The sequence below is a fragment of the Accipiter gentilis genome, chromosome 4 (genome assembly GCF_929443795.1).
Source record: "Accipiter gentilis chromosome 4, bAccGen1.1, whole genome shotgun sequence".
Lineage (NCBI taxonomy): Eukaryota > Metazoa > Chordata > Aves > Accipitriformes > Accipitridae > Astur > Astur gentilis.
In genome coordinates this window covers 6,950,110-6,972,717 of record NC_064883.1, presented here as the reverse complement: position 1 = coordinate 6,972,717, position 22,608 = coordinate 6,950,110, and the positions used below count along the sequence as shown (strand labels likewise).

The following is a 22,608-nucleotide window of genomic DNA, read 5'->3' as shown; positions in this document are numbered from 1 at the left end:
TACAAATATCTAAGGATGAAGATGATAAACCCATTTTTGAAAGTGGAAAAAACATATATTGATTAAAATGACATACATTCCTTCTCATTATGAACTTGTTTCTTTAAGAATCAAGGAGAGGAAATGATGATGCATATCAAGAAAGGTTTTTGGTTTGGTTCACCCCTCCCACCTTGATTCTTACCTTTACATTAAGTAGTAAAGTACATTTGAGTAGTAATAGCAGAGCTTTACTCTCTTTTCTATATCATGAATTTGGTGTGCATGCTTACAGCTCCAAAGACACATCATGAAAGGCCAAACAGGTTGAACTTGAACAAGATTTTATTAGGATCCTTTCTGCTGAAGATTTTCAAACAGACTCAGCATCTGTTAGGTGGAAAATAATTGTGGGAAATGAAAGTGTAGAGTTTAATCCTAGGTTATCATACAAGAATAACCTTTTTTAATGTGTATTGTGACAGGCAATATAAGATGATAGTTCTAGAGACAACTTTTGCAGCAGTTTGAAATCAAAGTAAAAAACAAGGGCGGGGGGGGGGGGGGGGGAAGGAAATAGTAATAATGGGAACAAAGGGGTACTTCAGCATCAGTGCTGTCACTGCTCCTGCATGAATCCTATGAAGGCGTGTAACCGGGATTTACATCTCCAGTCAACAGCAAGCTTGGGAGTTTCTATTTTAGCTATTACTTTCCAGTTATGGATATGCTATCTTTGAACCATTAACAGTGGCATTTAATTTTGAGCAGATTAGCATCCCAAAGGAAGAATTAGGTTCACAAATAATTTCTTTTAACTTTAAAAAAAATCACCCTAAAAAGCCCAGTGACTGAAAAAGTTTACATGTACAATATGAAAAATAAGTACCTGCTTGTGGACAAATACTTTGAGGATAGTTACATCTGATCTGGGCTTTTCTGGCCAGTAAAATTATAAAAGTATATACACTGGATGCTTACACTGTGCAAAAATACTGTGCAGTGGTGAACTAAACTAAAAACCTTCAGACTGGCAAAAACTGAGCATATTTTAACAATTTCAGCAAAAACATGCATGCATACTCTGGATGAGAATGTTATTTTTTACTGATTCCATATTGATCTAAATCTATATCAAGAAAAATAAGTTTGTTTAGAGATTTTCACTTTCATTGTTTTCATTATGTAATACCATTGCATCATCCTAAAATTCTGAGAGGAGTATTAAAACTAATATAATGATGGCAAGCACTTCATTTTTTCCTGCTTCCAAGAAAACAAGATGTGTGCTGTATTATACTCTGTCAGTTCCCCTCCCCTAGAAAATAAACTTGGGAACTTGCTGGATGATATAAGAAATAGTAAGTTTGTGCAATAGGCCTGCAGATGAAACAACCAGAAGCCATATAAAATATTTCAAGCCATTTGTTTGGCTCTCAGCACCTGAGAAGATGTTCCACTTGGCTTACCCGTGTCTCTTGGGTGGAAGGTGCCCAGCTCCTGTCGCCCCAGCAAACCAACTCGCATGCATACCTCACAGGCCAGGAAAATGTGCTCTGCCTCTTTGTGTGAGAACTGAAAGCAAACTGAAATAGAGAGGGACCTGCAGAACAAAGGTAGGAACTGGGGGAATTGTGAGGGGTGGATGTAAGGAGTAAGGATTACTGCAGTAGAGAAGGAAGAGGATTTAAGTGCCATGGCATAAGGAAAGGAGTTATGAAGATGCTCTTGTCATAGTGGACTGCAGTTAAGAAGTTAGTGGCTAGGAGCTGCAAATCCCATTAAACCCCCTCAAATTTTAGTTCTCTCACAGCTAATAGTTAAGGAGTTTCTATAGTAGACTAGCTATACCTCCTTTGTGAAAGGCTTGCTTCAGATTTTTTTTCCTTGCAAATATTCCTAGCTTGAAATCAAATATAGAAGGTGCAAATCCAAAGCAGCAAGCATTCATGCACCTCATCTTGCTTTCAAAACAAAGCTGGCCTGGACATTGTTTGGGTGAAAGCACCAGGTGGTACATCACTAACGGTGTCAGTTAACCATCAGTAATTCTGCGTTCTGAGACATGGGGTGTTGAACGCAGCGGGACATCAATGGGACACATCTGTCTCATGGCTGAGAAACAGGCTTCTTGTGAATTATAATATTCTTGAAATGTTTTATAGATTGCATATTAATCTTGTTATGAATGTGTTCTCTGTTTACTTGTCATTTTGAAGAGAGAAAATTCTTTAGGAAATGAAACATCTCAGTTACAGAAATATCTTGTCATGGTCAATACAAATCTCATGCACATGCCCATGTAACAACATGTGTTTGGCTAGATATTGATTTTTATTTTTTTTTAAAGATTTTTTTAGAAACAAATCACACTGGGTTTGGAAATGGAAAAAAAAAAGGGGGGGCGGGGGGAGGTCATTTGCCTCTTCTAATTTTGTTTCAGTTACAGAAAGTGAAGTAAGACTTAGTCATTAGTTTTACCAGCTGAATAGGACCAGCTGAATTAGCATCAGCTCCCACTTCTTCAAGTGTGAAACAACAGCGCCTGAAACAACTAAAAGCAGTGCCTGAAAATGTTTGGCACGTTAGTAAGAAATGGAGCAACAACTAATTAACAGAAGTTAAGCATTCAAATTATTGCATACAAAATATACTGGAAATCATGAAGGTTAATGGATTTTAATCAAAAACATGGTGACATGGTACAGGAATATATTTGTAAAGTGAAATCCTTATGCTTGCCTCTCTTTACAAGAGAAGATATTAAACGTATGCTGTATAGTTTCCTTCACTTCTTGTGGAAGCTGAAATGTGTACAGATGATTGCTAGGTTATTCAGTTTTCCATGGTGGGCATATAGGTGATAGCAGATTAGGTTTTTGTCATATCTCTTGAAGACTGGGATAAGATTGAGGAGCCCAAACTCTGAACAGCGCTACTCATTCTTTCCTAGGAACACCTAAATGGAAGAGAAAATTGTTCAGGAAGAAGATTAGTTGTTAGATGGTACAAAGGCAGAGGTCAATGTGACTAACCTTTGTGTGTTATAATCTTTTAGTACAGTAGATTGAAGATCAATAATATGTGAACCTCAGATCCTTGCTTAATTCAAGTTTGAGGCAAATGGTATTTCTATTCCACTCTAATTAGTTCCTATTTCCTAAATCCAGTCAGCAAAAGCTACCATAAAAATCAACATAAAGTCCCTTTCCTGGTGATTCAGACTGCCCAAAGAAATTGTGGTACTTCTGGGGACTGCAATGGCAGTGGAGGCCACAACAGGTGGTTAAATGGATGAGAAATAAGCTTCTTGGTTGTTTAAAGCAAAGGACCTGGATGACTTCTATAACTGAAAGAAATTGCTGAGAGGCTATCTGAAGGAGGAAATGTGGAGCCTATGGCATGGATTTGGGTCCTTTCAATGCCATTCATACTTAACCTATCTACTCATTTATGAAAAGTGTGGGGAAAACCAGCCAAACTGAAAATCCTTTCTTGAAATATCACCAGGGTGTTACTTTCCAGAGGTCCAACCATATTTACCTTTCTTGCATGCTGCAAAAATGTTGGTTAATCCATTATTGAGGCTATATCGTGAGAAGAACAAAAGCTTTGGGAAATGGTTTTCTTTATTTCTTTTCTTAATTGATTTTTTTCCCTGTGTGCTGTTTTACATTTTCATTACTATGTCATATGAAATGGTAAAAATTATTATTACTTTTGGTTTCTTTTTTCATAAAGCCACAAAAATACTTAATGAAAATCCTTTTATCTGAAACTTTGATATATCAGTTTAAATTACTGCATTTCATGCATGTTTTATTATTTGACTAATTTTTTTGGAGATATGCCCTTCTGAAGCAAAGGTTATATGAACAAGGTGCAAATTTAAATGTTAATTAAAAGCTAGTAATAATATATTTCCTGCTTCTGAAGATCTCTGAAATATAGTGGATTAGTTGATGGGTTAGAAAGATGGGGAATTGCTGCTCTTGGACAAGTTTGCAAAACCCAAAACCTAGTCCTATGACAGTATTCCAATTAATTTTGAAGGATTATAATCAACTGCACATTTCTATATATTGAAAAATAAACTTCAAGATATTATTGAAAAAAAAAACCTCTTATGATGGTATTGATACAAAAAGTATTTTAATAATATCTGCAAAACACTGTTTATGTAATTTTCCCTTTGGAATTTCTTTAATGAAGTAGAGTGAGGAAGCAAAGCAAAGAGGTTAATGATCTGACCTGTGCAGACAGCTGTATCCCACAGCATCCTCTAGAAATGGCAAGCTAATTATGTTGATAGCAACTGTCTTTCCTGAATTTCTCTTTTTTTTCCCCCTCTCTCCAACTCTTTATTGTCTCTTAAGTTACATTTTGTTTCATGGTTTAGGCAGTTTAGAGCTTTTTTTTTTTTTTTTTAATATATATATATGCTTGTAAAATGTCCTAGAATGTAAGAGTCTAACAAAGTGCAGGTAGTTAATAATACTGAGAGAAGTATGCCAGCACCACCAACTAGTGAGGAATGAAATAAACAGCAATTAAAAAGGGGAATGGAACCAAGTGTCAGAGTTCTGCCTCCCTATTTCTTCTGTCTCCTGGAGTGAAAAGAAGTAAGACCTGCTTACTTTAATATTCAAGGCTTTGTTAAGAGAATGGGAAATTAAGGCAATGGACTATCTGTCTTTGCTGAGACAGATAAGGCTGATCAACTTTTCCTGAAGCAAGAGAAGTTCTTGGGCAGCCCTCTGAAGGGTTTTTCCATCTAAGCTGGGGCTGAAAACTATTTGAAAGTCTTATGAAAGAGAAAAATAAAAAAAGTAAACCTGGAAGTGTTCTAAAAGGGTTGGGAGACTTTTATCCCTCTTCTGAATGAATCCAAATTTATTACTGCGTCAGATGCTGGCTTGTTATTTAGTGCTTGGATGATTGCCTTGATGAGAGACTTCATTTTTCCCTGAAACATATTTTCTTTTTGGCTCCTGCTGTGGCTGTTCAGTTTTCCACTGACGTGACTCCCACACAGGAGTCCACATTAATATAGAAAACAGTGCAGTAGCACTCAGGTTTTGACATGTTTGTTAAAAGAAGCCCTTTTTCTGGAATATTGTGTCCTTGAGCAGCTCCCTGGACTGCTCCCTACCGCAGGCCACTTTGACTCAAAGCAGGTTACATTTGTTACCATACAAAGAATTAGCCAAACTGACCTACCACCTGCTCACCTCTGAAGGGAGAGATCCCATACCTCCTCATCCTCCTCCTCCCCCCTCATGCTGCTCTCCCCCATCCCTTGCACTAAAGTTCTGCTCTCATCTGACTGCAGGGTTCAGCCTGCTAATCCAGCAGGACTTTAACCCGAGAGAGAGTGCACTTCTTTACTGGGTTAGTTGATGAGGTCACCCAAGTGACACATAAAGCACGAGGGACTGGGAAAGCCTGCATAAGCAAGAGCAGAGGATGAGAGTAAGGAATGAGTAGGAAGTTTGTATTGTACAAAAGATACCGAGACAGGCTTACGTACACAGAGGTTTTGTAGTGGAGCCCACAGCTGACAGCATACATTAACCCTGAAAAGCTAATTTAGGAGAAAGATAAAACAACAAAGGAGAGAGAGAGAGTGCAACAGGAAAAGGAAAACACTCCCAAGTGGCTTCTGGGACAAGCAGTGACAGGATCCCTAGAAGAGCTCTAGACATTTCTCCAGGGCAGCAAGTAGCAGTGAGGAAGATGATTTTTCACCTTGTTTTCCCTTAGTGCTAAACATTTTTATGAGGACCTTCTCTAACTTCCCCTACCCTGCCCCACCCCCCAGTTGTTCCCATTAAATGATGGCATTAGTGCTGATTGGGGTACACGAATCAGCTGGCAGTGATGCGTATTTGTCACTTGTTAAGCTTGTGTGTACACCTATTGCAGGTTAATATTTACTGAGTACTTAAATTACTATTATTTACTTGGTTGTGCACATTGTTTTGGTTCTAATAAACTAAAATCTATGAAGTTTGAGACTACAAAAAATGTTTTTACAAATATGTTAACAATAAAAAGAGAGCCAAGGAGAATATCTATCCTTTGATGGATATAGAAGGGAACATTACCACCAGAGATGAGGAAAAGGCTGAGGTACTTAATGCCTTCTTTGCCTCAGTCTTTAATAGGGAGACCAGTTATCCTCAGGGTACTCTGGCCCCTGAGCTGGAAGGCAAGGATGAAGAGCAGAATATACCCGCCTTAATCGAAGAGAAAATAGTTAGTGACCTACTACGCCATCTGGACACTCACAAATCTATGGGACCAGATGGGATTCATCCAAGAGTACTGAGGGAACTGGCGGAGGTGCTTGCCAAGCCACTCTCCATCATCTGTCAGCGATCCTTGTCAATGGGGGCAGTCCCAGGCGACTGGAGGCTTACCAATGTGATGTTCATTTACAAGAAGGGTCAGAGGGAGGATCCAGGGAACTACAGGCCTGTCAGCTTGACCTCGGTACCAGGGAAGATTATGGAACAGTTCATCTTGAGAGTGCTCACATGGCATGTCCAGGACAAACAGGGTATCAGGCCCAGTCAGCATGGTTTTATGAAAGGCAGGTCCTGGTTGACCAACCTGATCTCCTTCTATGACCAGTTGACCCGCCTGGTGGATGAGGGAAAGGCTGTGGATGTTATCTACCTCGACTTCAGCAAGGCCTTTGACACTGTCTCTCATGGCATACTCCTTGAGAAGCTGGCGTCTCGAGGCTTAGACAAGTGTACTCTTCCCTGGGTGAAAAACTAGATGGATGGATAAGCCCAGAGAGTTGTGGTGAATGGAGCTAAATCCAGTTGGTGGCAGGTCACAAGCGGTGTTCCCCAGGGTTCAGTACTGGGACCAGTTCTGGTTAATATCTTTATCAATGATCTGGATGAGGGGATTGAGTGCACCCTCAGCAAGTTCACGGACAACACCAAGTTGGGAGGCAGGGTTGATCTGCTCAAGGGTAGGAAGACTCTACAGAGGGATCTGGACAGGCTGGGTCAATGGGCCAAGGCCAATTGTATGAGGTTCAAGAAGGGCAAGTGCCAGGTCCTGCACTTCGGTCACAACAACCCCATGCAATGCTACAGACTTGGGGAAGATGGCTGGAAAGCTGCCTGGCAGAAAAAGACCTGGGGGTGCTGGTTGACAGCTGGCTGAATATCAGCCAGCAGTATGCCCAAGTAGCCAAGAAGGCCAACAGCATCCTGGCTTGTATCAGAAATAGTGTGGCCAGCAGGAGCAGGGAGGTGATTGTTCCCCTGTACTCAGCACTGGTGAGGCTGCACCTCGAGTACTGTGTTCAGTTTTGGGCCCCTCACTACAGGAAAGATATTGAGGTGCTGGAGTGTGTCCAGAGACAGGCAACCAAGTTGGTGAGGGGCCTGGAGCATAAGACTTATGAGGAGCAGCTGAGGGAACTGGGGCTGTTTAGCCTGGAGAAAAGGAGGCTGAGGGGAGACTTTATCGCTCTCTACAGCTACATGAAGGGGGTTGTAGTGAGGTGGGTGCTGGTCTCTTGTCAGGTGGCTGGAGAACTCCAGAACACGGTTTAGTGGGCATGGTTGATGGTTGGACTCAATGATCTTAAAGATCTTTTCCAACCTAAAAGTTTCTATGATTCTAAGTGAGATAAGAGACAAGGGGAATGAAGATGCCATTCTTAGACCAAGGATAGGTGCTTTCTGTGAGAGCCCACTACTATTCAGGCTTGCAGGTACAAGGCTGTGAGAACAACAATGTAAGAACAAGAATATGAGAAGAATAAAGGAAAAGTAATACTACAGATGCTCTGAAAACACTGCCTCAACAGTGCAGGTAAAGTGGCTGCAAGTAGCAGTCCCATAGCATTACTAAGCCTAAGGCACTATGGTACCTAAGGCAATGCATGTTTGTTACTATTTCCGATGTAAATCCACTATACTATATGTTTTCTCTGCTTGTGTGAGAGTATATGTTTTAATGGGCCAGGTTTCACACTTTTTGTTTGTTATTTTTAACTAGCAATTGTAGATTTTGTGAGGTTTTCACCCAAGTCTTTCAGAGTTATCATTACTGCTATTGTAACTTAATTTATGCTGTTGTGCACAGTAGGTGTAATGAACCTATTTACTCATATTTACACATATGGGGAGGTCTGAAATGGAGTGATTTTCCTACACCACAATATAATCCATGAGGTCAGAGTCCTACTTCATGCACCTTATTTTGTCAGAATAAAAAGAAAACCAACAAAAACAGCAACAAAAAGCTGTACCTTTTTTCTCTTTCCTTAGATTAATTTCCAGTTAAGGAATTAGTTCTACAGTATCTCACCTACAGAACTTCTTTCCCCTTCATTTTCAAGAAGGAAAGACATGAGCAAGGTCAGGTGCATTTACTCAACATTCAGAGCCTACCTGTGTATACATAGTATAGAAGGGTTCTTCTGAATTCTTTCATGGTTTGTTTACTGATATTGCCCAGTTCCTGTGTTTTAAGGAAGTGTTCAGTCTAGCTTAGACATGAAGGAGTTTAGTCCCCATGCAATCCCCATAGGATAAATATAGGTCCTTATTCTGGGTAACCCCTTGGAAGAAGTCACTTCCCACCATTCCTGTGGAGATGACCCTCCTGACCGTGATACTGAGGTTCAGTAGGCTAAAGAAGAGGTTCACACTGCTTTGGTATTGTGGCCACCTGAATTGCAAAAGGTTTTGAAATGGACAAAGGCATTTCTGCTGGTATATACGATGCTGCTGGTTAAATTCTCCAACTGAGAATTGGAATTACTTTTTACATTCAAAACAGTATCTAAAACAGCAATGAATTTCCAAAACTATAGCATCAGGTTGCATAAAAAAATATGGCAGTATAATCATGTTGTAATTTATAGCTTTCTTCTACTTTTGGTGTTTTCAGTGAGTGTAATTTACAGAACCTTGAGCAATTTGTGCTAAAAACTTCTTTTGTTTGTGTATTTTTAGTATTTTTCTCTATGTTTGCTCAGTGCCACTTATAATTGATGAGATAGAGGAACAATCCATGTAAATACCTGACTCTCAAGAAATTATTTCAAAGCTCTCTGAATGAATAAGATTATTCTCTCTTGCATGAAAGCTGCAAGAAGCTACAAGCATCTGCTGCCATTTGGTCAAGATATTCTTCACCACTTTCTTTAGATTGGGCTTTGGAGAAACAAGGCAAGACTTCAAACTACCTCCCATAACACTGGAATTTGATTAGCAGCATCTTTGTACTTCATTCTTGTGGAACAAAAGTAGTGTTGACTTCGTCTTTCAAGTTGTGGTAGGTCGACCCTGGCTGAATGCCAGGTGCCCACCAAAACCGTTCTATCACTCCCCCCTCCTCAGCTGGACAGGGGAAAGAAAATATAACAAAGGGCTCGTGGGTTGAGATAAGGACAGGAGAGATCATTCACCAATTACCATCACGGGCAAAACAGACTCAGCTTGGGAAAAATTAGCTCAATTTATTACCAATCAACCAGAGTAGGGTAATGAGAAATAAAACCAAATCTCAGAACACCTTCCCTCCAACCCTCCTTCCTGGGCACAACTTCACTCCCAGATTCTCCACCTACCCCCAGCAGTGCAGGGGGAGAGGGAATGGGGTTTATGGTCAGTTCATCACATGTTATTTCTGCTGCTCCTTCCTCCTCAGGGGCAGGACTCCTCACACTCTTCCCCTGCTCCAGCGTGGGGTCCCACCCACGGGAGACAGTCCTCCACGAACTTCTCCAACGTGGGTCCTTCCCACAGGCTGCAGTTCTTCATGAGCTGCTCCAGCGTGGGTCCTTTACACGGTGTGCAGTCCTTCAGGAGCACACTGCTCCAGTGTGGGTCCCCCACGGGGTCACAAGTCCTGCCAGAAAACCTGCTGCGTGGGCTCCTCTCTCCACAGATCCGCAGGTCCTGCCAGGAACCTGCTCCAGCACGGGGTTCCCATGGGGTCACAGCCTCCTTCGGGAACCCACCTGCTCCGGCGTGGGGTCCTCCACGGGCTACAGGTGGATATCTGCTCCACCGTGGACCTCCCTGGACTGCAGGGGGACAGGCTGCCTCACCAGGGTCTTCACCAGGGGCTGCAGGGGAATCTTCGCTCCGGCGCCTGGAGCATCTCCTCCCCCTCCTTCTTCACTGACCTTGGTGTCTGCAGGGTTGTTTCTCTTACACGTTCTCACTCCTCTCTCTGGCTGCCATTTTCTGTCTGTCCCAGCAAGTTTTTTTCCTTCTTAAATATGTTATCCCAGAGGTGCTACCACTATCACTGACTGGCTTGACCTTGGCCGGCAGCGGGTCTGTCTCAGAGCCGGCTGGTGTTGGCTCTGTCAGACACAGGGGGAGCTTCCAGCAGCTTCTTACAGAAGCCACCCCTGTAACCCCTCCTCCCCCCCAATCTTTCCACACAAAGCCAATACACAAGTATAGTGGCAACCTTTTTTAGTGTGAAAATATTTTGGACCAATAAGAAGAATTTAGTCAAAACCCAAAATGTAATTTGTATGTTTTTACCAAAAAATATGTCAGAAAAGTTACTTGGTTCCCTAACGACAATGATTCACTGCAGAATAGTTAATAGATAACATTTTCCTGGGATGTTGGAGGTTTGGGTCTTGCATGAAGTACTGAACACTGGCCTATTGTTTTGATATGAGTCTCTTTCTGATCTAAGTTTTGTTTTATTCAGGCAACTTTTGGGGGTCAATGTGGGTGGGAAGGGGAATTAGTTTTCTTCCACAGCAGAATGAAAATACTATTTGCTATAGAAATGCCAAAGGTTATTCTGTACTGCTTAGCCTCTTTATTTCCTTTAAAAAAGAACTAGATATAAAACAAAACAAACAGACATAAAAAGGTCTAGGTTTTGAGTAACTAGGTATTTTCAGTCCCTTCATGATTTTGGTGTGTTTCTTCTCTTATCTGCACTGTTTATGTTCTTTGATGTTCAATTTAGGGATTTTTTTTTTTTGATAGCAATCTTTTCGTATTCCTGATTTTTTTTCACTGAGATAATACTTAGTCCAAATTATTATTTTCTTCTTCTAAGGTAATCAAAACCCTGACAATTTTACTATGCATTTATACCTGTACTCCCTACTGCAAGGAAGTTCCAGATGCTTTGAATTTCCCAGACTATATCCACTTCTTCAGCCAAAATCTAGATTTTTCTCCAGAAGACCATCTTATGGCAGTGTTCACCTCAAGTCTTTCAGGGTCCCCAAGCAGCTTCTTCCTTGATTATTTAGATATCTTACATAAATCAGTATTGCTAAGCTCAGGTGCTCCTGCTCTAAGCTATAGCAATCATTCAGGAGGTCCACAGTAGCTTCAATGTAAGAAATAACAGCCTATGTCTACTTCACACATCTATTTTACTTTTCCATTAAGGTTATTCTGCTTGTTTGTTCAACAACACTGGCCCTTCCACAGTTTTCAGCATTTTTCCGCAGGATTTTTCACGAGATCATTCTCAGTTGGCAAACCCACTACAAGATGGTTCATTTTTTTTTTAATACCATAAATTACATTCTCACCTGTAACCTCTCTCTCATCCTCTTCCACTCCCAAAATATGTGGGGTTTTTATGGATCTTGCTCAAGAAGGGTCATCAAACCCTATACTGAGATTCTTAGAATTATTTTGATTCGGAAAGGGTGAGTTTGGGATACACAGTGCAATTCTTTGTTATGGTAAATAGTGCAGTATAGAACTCTACCTTTTCTGGAAATGACGTTTACTGGACACTGTTCATCATTTTCTGAAGCATTTTTTATATAATTTCTGTCAATTTGTCAGAAGAACATTCTTTGAACAGACTTTCTTTTCCACAGCATTATTTTAGATTAGTGTTGCTTCTCTGAGAAAACTGCATGCAGAAATTCTTGTCATTTACAGAGAACTCATTTCACTGGAATAGGCACATGGGAGTCTGCTGCTTCTCCCCATTAAAATTAGCTCCAGATTACCATTTAATTTCAGGGGATGAGAGCAGAGCATATAAACTGCAAAGGCTCAAAATGGTTCCTTTCAACCACAGAGTCCTGTCACCTTAAAATTGAAATATAATTATTATGGAGAGAAATCAATACAGCAGAAGTCACCACAAGCTGAAATTGTCACGGGGGTCATAGAGGTTGTTAAAGTGACAGTGAACAGCCCAGAAATTATGTGTATGAGCTAGCATACGTGAAAAGCAGCTTTGAGCTGCTTTGAGTAACAGCTTCAGGGTAGTATAGCACTTGTATAAAATGATTAATGTTTCTTATTCAGAGAATATAATAACAACATGTAATATTTGAACAGTCAGTGGTTTTGACATGAGAAAGGTATGGATATTGTTATTTGGGTATCTCACATATGGAAATGAAAATCGTATGCAAAAGGTGTGGGGTGTTACTACGTGCAGGACCAGATGCATCTGTGATAGTGATGGGTGAAAAGCTGAGGATGCTGCATCACCCTCTGTGGAGTGCAAGTCTGCACTAGGCAGATGGTGCTGAAGAAGGATGATTACTGTCACTTTTGCCTTCACACTAAAACCAGACCTGGATCTGGGGCTGTTTTGAGGATAGAAATTTTGTTCAGGTGAGGAACAGTGGCATGTGATGCCCCAGTGACGACAGAGGAGAATTAGTACGTTTATGACTCCTGCCTCACTGGAGTCTCTAGCATGCAGAGGGGTTGGCCTGTTCTCAGTTTCTTCCATTGGCCACTTCTAGGGCTGAAAGTGTAATTTGTTCTTCTTTCTTTTTGTGAATAGTGGCTGAAAGTTCCCTGTCCTCGGCACATGGACAGTAAATAGCTTCAAGTGGCCTTGCATGGTAGAAGCAAGGGGAAGGACCACAGAGCTTTTCCACTTTCTTTGTGCTCAGATCCTTTTATATCTCTGTGTTGAAAATATTTTCTTTGTGCACTTACTGATAACTTTCTTTTGTATATAGCATCTGCTGTACCACAGTGGTTTTTTCCATGGTCACTTCCAAAGGGGAAACAAATTTCCACAGAATCTACTCATTTCAAGTGATAAGATGAAACTTTCTCAACAGTAGGTAAATAGTTCTTCAGCCCCAAATCATCACATTGTAAAGAAATCCAATTCCTTTTTTCCAGTTTAGTCGGAATCAGGATATTTTCCAAGCCTCTGAGCTACCACTCCATAATCAACATAGTCTCATAAGAAGAAAGGAGCATTAGTTTTCAGAGGCAGGAACGTGATCTTTTAAAGGCATTTCACACTGGGCTCAAAATGTCTAGCTTAAGTTCTTCCCCTCAGGTGTGCAGGAATAACAGCTCGCTAACCTATTTCCTGTATTCTTCCATTAGCTCTGTTAACAGCATCTCTAACATCTGGCTGCTCAGATATATTGCAGCATCAGTAACAGTACATACATTGAGGACAAATATCCAAAGGGCTATCCACTGCAGTACTGTTATAAACAGGTTCATCAGGCATGATACTTAGTAAAGGCATGTGTAGGACACTAAAACCACAGAATTTTATGCAATGGCAAAAGTCTGGTATGTCTGTAAACTGAGCACCTATTGTGAGTAGGTGACATAGTGCTTAAACCAGCTGTAAACAAACCAGCCTTCAAGTCCTTATTTCATTCCTATTTCAGACAAGTGATAAAGGAAGGTATGAACAGGATCGCATTGATAAATGTTGGACAAGGATGTGGCTCTTCTCTTTGAAAACGTTTCTATTCAGGAAAACCGTTCAGCTGCAAACCTTTCTTTCAGTTGAACTCTTGAAACCGTCATGATCCCAGGCTCTTAAATCATTAGACTATATGATTTGAGCATATGAGAAAATGTGTTAGTTTCACTTACAGCAATTCCATTCCTACCAGTACAGGTGAATTTTAAATCAACAGAACAGTCTGAAAAAACCAGCAAATTAAATATAGCTGGGTTACACAAATGGCCCTCCTGCCTGGTGGATGAACTTAAAATTTCCACGTATTTTATTGGAGAAATTGTAAAATATGCTTCCTTTGGGGGTGGGAACTCTGCTCTCCAGTGGGCACCCACAGAAAACATCAAACAGTGGCTGAACTCCCTTGTTAGGGATAGAGGGTTCAGTTCTGCCAGGTAAACAAGTGCCTTCAGGTTCCCATTGAGAAACTCCTGGATGACACTGCACACTGTTACAATGTGCTGGTGACTCACAAATTGCAATGTCCCTTCACTGCTAATGTGGTTTTTCTCCTCTCTTTTCTATCTGCAAGTGCTGTTTCACTTGCAGCATTTCAATGCATATAAAACTGCACACTAGCATGTAAATATTTGACAAAATATTGTAACATATTGACAACATATTGCAATATAGCTTTTTTAGCTATGTCAGCAGTGTGCTGGCAGTCACTGCACAATCAATAACACAAATAAAGCTGGTCAAATAGAGTGTAATAGTTTTTTGCTGAAAAATTATTTTTTTCAAAATCAACACAGCTTAAGGGTGGGAAAAGACATGTTTCATTGCAACCTCGATTCAGCTTCATCTATTGATTTAAATTATTGTTGCACATAATATATGTGTAATGTGATTTTTTAATTCGAAGTAAATATCAAGAAAAATGTAAAAAGACATATCTTAGACTAGTTAATATTTCCTTCCAAGGAAAGCACGTCAACGTCTGCTTCTGCTAGTGGAGTTTAATTTTGAAGAACTTCGAAGCTATCTCTGCTAAAAGTTCCTCTCCTTTACTATAGTTCACCCACTACAATTGCACTGATTTTTTATTTGAAAGGTGCTCTGTGATGATAAATGAGCAGTAACAGCATTGCTACTAGTTGAACAAAGTCCTTCTCAGTCCTCATACTTTAGAGTTCAGGTAGATGCAAATGAGATTTGGATTAGAAAAGCAACAGGAACACATGCAGAGATTTCTAATGGAGGAGCAAATTATTTTCTTTTTTTTTCTTCCCCCCCCCCCCCCCCCCCATAGGATCCCAGGAGCCCATTTCACCATGAGGGTTATTTTGGGTTTTGTTTTTTTATTTTGTATCCCTCTGATACTGTCTGGCTTTTTGGTCTGCTTTGTTCTAGGAATAGGTACTTTGATTGGTCATGAAGAAAGCTGCAGTCATTATTCTAGTATTGACCTGATGCACTAATGGCAATGAAGGCTGGGTTTGAGATCGTTAAACACTGAGTCTCTTAAATGGCTTATGATCTGTGTTTACCAATAAGACTAGGGGATGATTTAGCATCCAGATGCCCAAGTTTTGCTTAGGTGTCTCTATGCTGAACTGCATCAGAGATTAACTTCTTTTTGTAGCTATAAATATTGCATACAGAAAAGCATTTTCACTGTCAGACTAAATATTATTGTAAACGCAAAGTGAAAGGTTGATTTCTTAGCTGCTGAATTTGGAGCTTTTCTACATAATGGGAATTCTTTTTGGCAATGCAGGTTAAGTGGGAGCTATGGCAGCTCACCCTTGAGCTGAGTCCATAGAGCTAGGTACTTCAAGTATTGTTTTGTACTCTGAATTTGTAGCTGTTACCCAATTTTATGAATACATTTCCTTGTAAAGTCAGCCTTTATTTGAAATGTCCTGGCCAATTAAATCAATTATATAGCTTACAATGATGGGTCCTTTGTTCATCAGTCCATACTTGCAGTTTATTATGCAATAGTTCTACCTTTTACTGTACTACTGTAAATTCACTGGAATATATGGTATTTTTTTTGGTGAAGAGTGGGAAGAGGTACCAGTATAACCAACTTTCTTTCTTCCTGACTCACCTACATCTGGATAAATCTTAACTTCACATTAGTGACCCGGTTAACTGTACTGAGATTTTCAAGAAGAACTTTAATATTTGGAATTGTAGGCATTATAAAATCATTTTGGTCTCAATCAGATTCAAAGGACAGTAGTTGGTAAATGAGCTTGAACTCTAATTAAACTCACTTGCATCTAAATATGTTGACATAAAACTAAGGGTTTTCATATGCTATTTTTATCATTCAATTAGGTAATCTTAACTGATAATGTGGTCATGTTCTCCGTAACAGTAATTTGCATGAACCTGGAATGAGACTCGTTTTGTTAAGTAGCACATGTAGGAACTGTGGAATCAAACCTAAATGTAGTAAATACTTTCATCCAGAAGAATTACAGACTGTTCTCCATTTGATAGAGTAGCTATGTGAGTCACTTGTTTAATTAATGCAGCTTCTTTGATTGCTAGGGATTATTTTTTTTCTTTTGTACATTTTTTTCATCCTTTTTAATTCATAAATAATTTAATATTTAAAATCAGAATGGTGGTTGGCTGTGCTCAGTTGCACAAGAAGTCAGATAGATGTTCTCTTCACCAATAAAGATGAAGACTTGCAGAAACCATCTGGACTTTGAAAAGAACTGTTACAAGAGCTGGGGAAGCACAATGATGAGATTTATAGCAGACGTAGCTACAGTGTTAAAGCAAAACCCCTTTTGTAATTTTTTGTTAAATAAGATGACAGTAAGATTTTTCAAGGGAGTGCTGAGTTTAATTGTAACACGGTCTCATTACAAACAGTCAGATAAATTGTGTGCATTAATTATGAAGCAGAGAATTGCATAATAGCCTTTTCCTTTAATTATCTCAATTCTAAAGCTCTGCCATGGGATGTTTAACAAACCTGCATCTCTGTATCAGATGGCATGTGATATAAATTTGTTCTGTTTCTTAGGTTATAATTTTGGGGTATCAGGTCATTGAAACAGGGCAACAGGGTGTAAGCCTGTGATTGAAGTTGTAGGTAGCATAGGTCTGGTTCAGCTTGTTTATTTGTCTCTGAGTTTATGCTATGTGCCTTGCAGAGGTTTCTGGAAACCATGCAAGTCTTCTGTTGATCAATGTCTTATCCACTCCAATATGTCCTGCTTCCAAAGCAGACATAGGCATGCAAGCTCCCAATATTCTTCCTTCAACCTTTCATGTGAAAAAGTCATTTGATCATCATAGAAAATGAGCATAAAGGAAAAGAAGCATAATTGAAACAAATCTGCTTTTAAATTGTGCTGAATAGTTTTGGAATACCTCTGTCATATTCATCCGTGTCTGCTGACTTGCTGCTAAAGGAAAACTTCATGAATGTTCTTGGACTTTCTTGTGTCTAGGCTTCTTGTCCCATCTTTAACAGAAGCACTTTCAAATCGTCCTTTACACCTCACGCAGGCTTGAACATAAGCTAGTTATTTTTACCCGAAGCTAATATACAAGTACACAACTTGAATATTTTTATTTACTTTGCACAGACTTAGAGCACTTAATTTCTGAGCTGAAGAGTGCCAGTCATGGTTTTGTCAAAATCTGTTCTTTCAGGTTGTACACAGATTTGCAGCAGTTCTACTCTGTTGTTGCAAATGCCCTGTGCTCCTAATCAGTCCCAAAGTCTCAAGGTTACATCTTTCTCAACAGAACATGAATTTAGCTTGGATGTGTTTTCTTGTCTAAAAATAAAAAAAAAAAATCCTACCAGTAATCTAGTACTGTGTCCTGATCAACCAATCTGAATAAAATAACTTAATATTCAGGCTGATGAGCTGAAAGAATAACATGGAATTCAACATCTTCTTTATTATTACGGAAGTGTTGCAATCTACATATAAACATATACCAAACATATACAGACTGATAGGTTTGTATCACTCATTGCAACTTTCCTACTGTAAATTCAAAACCAAGCAAAATTGCTGTCTTCCAGTCCATAAATTTCTAATAAATTATTCTAAATAAAATAAATTATTCTAAATCCTACTCTGGATTTTAAGATCTAGCAAGCTATCACTGAAGATCATAGAATTAAATGCTGGGGGTTTTATTTGTGTCACACTGAAGCCTGAATGATAAAAATTTCACCCTCAGTTCTTGTTTCTTGAAACATTGTATGGTTCTTTATGTGCACTAGGAATAGCAAGTGATATTAAAGATTCCAAGTTATGAAAGTAAATTACAGAAGTAAATAAACTTTTAATCAGAAAATTTTAAGATGTGTTTTAAAAAAAAGTTTTCGTTGTGTAACAGGTAAATGTTAATTATCACCTACTAAATATTACTGAAGAATTTGATGAAACAGGTGATTATTGGACAAAATTATGTTGCTTGATCCTTAAATGCTACAAGGAATTTTTTCAATAAATTATTTAAATATGTTCCTTAGTCTAGTAGTTTGGGATTACAGGCGCATCTTTCATAATTTGATTTGTACTTCAAGTTCAAGAAAACCAGAAAATATAATACTGATTTTCCTAAAGCTGATGGTTTACTGTTCTACTCAAAAAGTTCAGCAAAATTAGACTTGCAAGCCTTATCAGACATCTGCTGATGTTAATGGAAAGATTGCTTCTTACTCTAGCTGGCACTGGATTGGCTTTTAGAAGTAAATTGTTTTCTTCTATGAATGTTAAAGTAACCCAAAGTGTTCTGGGTTTATTTTGATGTGAATGACAGCAGAATCTGGCCATCTTAAATTTTTCATAAAAATCATTATATGCTTGGTAAGCTCCAGTGTATTCCTGTTCATAACGATATTCAAACACTCCTGCACTCTGAGAGCATCCTCCTTACCCTTTCTGTCTTTTTGGTGTTCCATATTCTGCTTCATGCAATTCACAACAATTAGAATTTAAAAAAAAAACAGTCTTTGCACCACATAATTATATCTTAAACAATAAGAAACCCAGGAGTAAATTAATTTGATAGCTACAGATGCATTTGGAATGTATGATCTGCAGGTCATACACCATAACACCATCATTAAACTGCATTGCAAGCATATGATTTTAATTCTTTTGGCAGTGTGGGGATTTAGTTTTGTGTTGACAAGGGGAGCAGCATGTCAGTGCATGAATGGTAATGATACTTATTCCCTAGTTAGGCAAATAAAAATGACAGGCTAAGTCAAGCACTGCACTGAACCTGAATACATTTTTAAATCACATTATTTGGTAAATGAGAAAAATCTGTTTTAATACAACAATCATTTATTGAAAGACTTTAATTAGATTTAAGCAAAAGGTGAGTAACTGAAGCAAAGTTTTAAGAGTAAATTGATCATTTAATAAACCTCAGCATTGTCTTTAAAATACTGAAATCGTAGTGGTATCAGCCATAGCATTTTATCCCTTGGGTAAATAAAGAGTAACGTAGCTGAAGTTGTTGGAATTTTGTGGATGTAGAACTCTTGTGACAGTTAAGGCTGAAACAGACCTATTTTTCCTCTATTTTAGCTTATGAATTCTGTCCCTCCCTTCCCCATTCATGAATAATATATCCCTGTATGGGGATTAGGCATATCAACCTGAGTTTTCCATTAAAATAGTTCATTATTTCTCTTTAAATTTATGAATATTTATCAAGGGATTCTGGGTTAGTTAATAGTATTTGCCTTAATACATACACATGAATCCACATGCCCATAATTCTGAAAAATGAGAGGTATCTGTCTTGGGACTAGACTGCTCCTAAGCTCCCGCTAGCAAGCTGTAAGGTAAACATTCCTTAATAAGCAATAGGCAAAAAATAGTCGTTCCTCCCTCAATGTGAAATGTAGACAGATTCTTCCCATAAAACTTTTTTTTTTTTTTTTTCAATTCAAGATGGGGAAACACAGGCCAAAAAACTGTATGAGAACTTCATATATTTTATGGAAAGGGTCTCCATGCTAATTTAAAAAAGCTGTAAAGTGCTAGAGCTGTTGACATAAGTTGAAGATGAGCGTCTAAGGCACAAAACCTTCAAAGACACTTCAGCAAGGGATGAAAATGAGCTACTAGGCTGCAAGATTTGCCAAAGATCTGAGTTCAAATTAGAACATCACTTTTGTTGATTGATGTCCATGTCAATATACTATTCTTGAATTTATCATACATAATATTTGCGTCTTACACACACTGAAAAATTATAAAGTGCATTAAGGTGTAACGGGTTGGTGAATTTTTGATATGCCTGTTTCATAGGGGAGAAGTATGGTGGGGCCCTGGAAGACAGCTGGCAGTGTTTTTGGATTAAATCTTTTTCCCTCACAAAAAAAAAGGAGAAAACAAAAGACAAAGAATTCCATGTAGCTCCAGAATGTGCCTCAACTCTAATTGTAAGGATTTCCTTGCAAAATTATATAAAAGAAATTAGTTTGAGTGTTGATAAAGGTCAACTTTAGCTTATTGAGAGCATAGAGTGATTAACTTTTTTTACGATACAACTGTGTCTGTTCTGACTGCAGTGTGGTTGGAGTGGCAGCATAATAGAGCACCTTTGAAATTTCTCCAAAGCTTCCATGTTTGTCACCAGTCTTTGGTCAAGTGGTTGTTTTAATGTGCTAACATTAAATCATCTCAGAGGCAGTTATAAATTATTGCTGGAGGATGCAATGAGGCAAGCTGTATGTAGCCATGAGGAACCATCCTATGAACATGCTTTGTCGACTGTTAGACTTGATTTTATTTCTGACTACTGGTCTAAAAGCAGAAGTTGCATTCTTGTTTGCAGGCAGTTGGGACTTTGCTTCTAACTGTATATCCAGTTGTGCCTTCCTATGAAGCTAGAGGAAGTATTATGTGAAATGATGTAGGATTCAGACTGTAATTTGTGTTTTACTTTTGTGTTCTTCTACAGATAGTAACTTCATCCTTGCAAATGCTCAGGTGGCTAAAGGATTCCCTATTGTTTACTGCTCAGATGGCTTCTGTGAGCTTGCTGGATTTGCACGAACTGAAGTCATGCAGAAGAGCTGCAGCTGTAAATTTTTACTTGGTGCTGAAACAAATGAGCAGATGATTCTTCAAATTGAGAAATCATTGGAGGAAAAGGTAGAATTCAAAGGAGAAATCATGTTCTATAAGAAGAATGGTAAGTTTTTCTTTCTTGTTTTGTTAGTCCCAAAGAATGAAACTTAGCATTAATACATAAAATATGTAGTATGCATTTCTATGCAATGATTTTGGATATCTATAATCAGACTAACAGGAACAGATTTTAATAAAGACAGTTGGGTACACATTGAGACTACGTTTATATTAGTGTTACTGATTTTATGTAAGTATATGACAAGTTACAAAGCTGCATAGAAGAAATTCAGGGTCCTAAACTGTGTGTGAGATACTGTGTTATCTGCACTCAGTATGACACTGCATTTTCTACTTTTTCTGATATTGAAGTTCTTTCCCCTTATTGCTGAATCTGTAATTTAAAAATTAATACTCACTATAAGGTAGACAGTGGCTGTGTAAAATTTTCAGCCCCATCAACAAAATGCTCAGAACTTTGAATGATCCAAGTGACTTATTCTCCACAGCCACTATATATAAACGCAGTAATAATGATTTTCAAAAAATGGGGTAAGTACCCTAAGCAAAATTTAAATTTAAGTATGTATTGTCACATAAAACAAATTCTGGGCATTAAGCAACTCCATACATTTCAGTAAATTCCAAGTTGCACTGCCAAAGCTTTCACTTCTATGGTAGGGCATTTATAAAGACAATTCCATAGTCAAGATGATGGAGCCACGGGAGAAAGCGCCCCATGATGCACACATACCAGCTTCTTTCATTTGTATCAGGCTCCTTCAGTGTACCTATTCTGTAAGTATTTACACTGCCATCACTCATGTGATCTTCAAACAGATGACAGTAATGTGAGATACTGACAGGATTGCAGCCACTCCAGTGCTACCGGAGCCTTCACATGTGCTTAATGATCCATGGGTGCCTCTTGAGTAATGCCTTCCATTTTATTATATGGCTAGAATTTCTGGGCATATATTTAAGCCACAGGTTTTTCCTCATAGATCCTATTTATGTCTTTACTAATGAAAAAATATTATTACTATTATATTAAATACTTTAAAAAGTGGTTTTCTTAATAACTATATATTGACAAGAAGATAATCAGTGATTTAGAGTATTAGGAGAAGGCAGCTTCACTTTCCCTGACTTATACATAAAAGAGAAATGTTGCTTAGTTGGCTTGTGTTCATGACTGCTATTTTTCACAGCATGAAATTTTGAAGTTATTTTGAAGATGCTGCTAAATGCTTCCTCCTCTTGTCATTTTGGGGAGGCTTGGGGGGCTGTTTGTTGTTGTTGGTTTTTAGCATTTAGATATGACTCCCATAGTTCCTTGAACTCATGTTTCAGGAAGGTTACTCAAAGACAGTAGTTTTAAATTTGTAAATCATGTATGAGTGTAGGGAAAAAATTATCTTAATCGAGCAGCATAAGAGCTGCTTTTCTCCAGCATTGTATAGTGATGAGTGGGCATGGTGCAAAGAGATTTCAATGTATGTATATGAAAGAAGTAAACCTAACATATTCATTTCACTGTCTTGGTCCTGAATGATAAATTGTGATTCCTTTACACAATGAAGGGGTGCTTCAAACCTATAATAGATATGATTAATGTAGGCAAAAAGATATTGCAGGTCAATTTGCTTATCAGTGAAGTAGCTGAACCACAGATAAATAGATAGAGAAATTATTTAGAATAAAAGAATTCCCACAATCCATCCTACTTGCATCCATGTGTATAGTTTGACTGCAAGTAATTCCAAGACATTTTCTGAATATGAATAAATTTCCCAGACTGCTTATTATATTTTTCATT

The 22,608-nt window shown here is 38.6% G+C and overlaps 1 protein-coding gene across 7 annotated transcripts in view; it reads left to right on the top strand.

The window, feature by feature from the left end:
* Positions 1 to 22,608, top strand: part of KCNH8 (potassium voltage-gated channel subfamily H member 8) — a 203,674-nt gene that overhangs the window by 47,614 nt on the left and 133,452 nt on the right. For 5 of the 7 annotated variants that reach the window (XM_049798883.1, XM_049798884.1, XM_049798886.1 and 2 more), the window contains one exon: positions 20,620 to 20,853. The exons of 1 other annotated variant lie outside the window; for it this stretch is intronic. In XM_049798883.1, the coding sequence (XP_049654840.1) occupies positions 20,620 to 20,853 (234 nt within the window). The remainder of the gene's footprint in view (positions 1 to 20,619; positions 20,854 to 22,608) is intronic. One more of the 7 variants, XM_049798885.1, reaches the window with a different exon arrangement.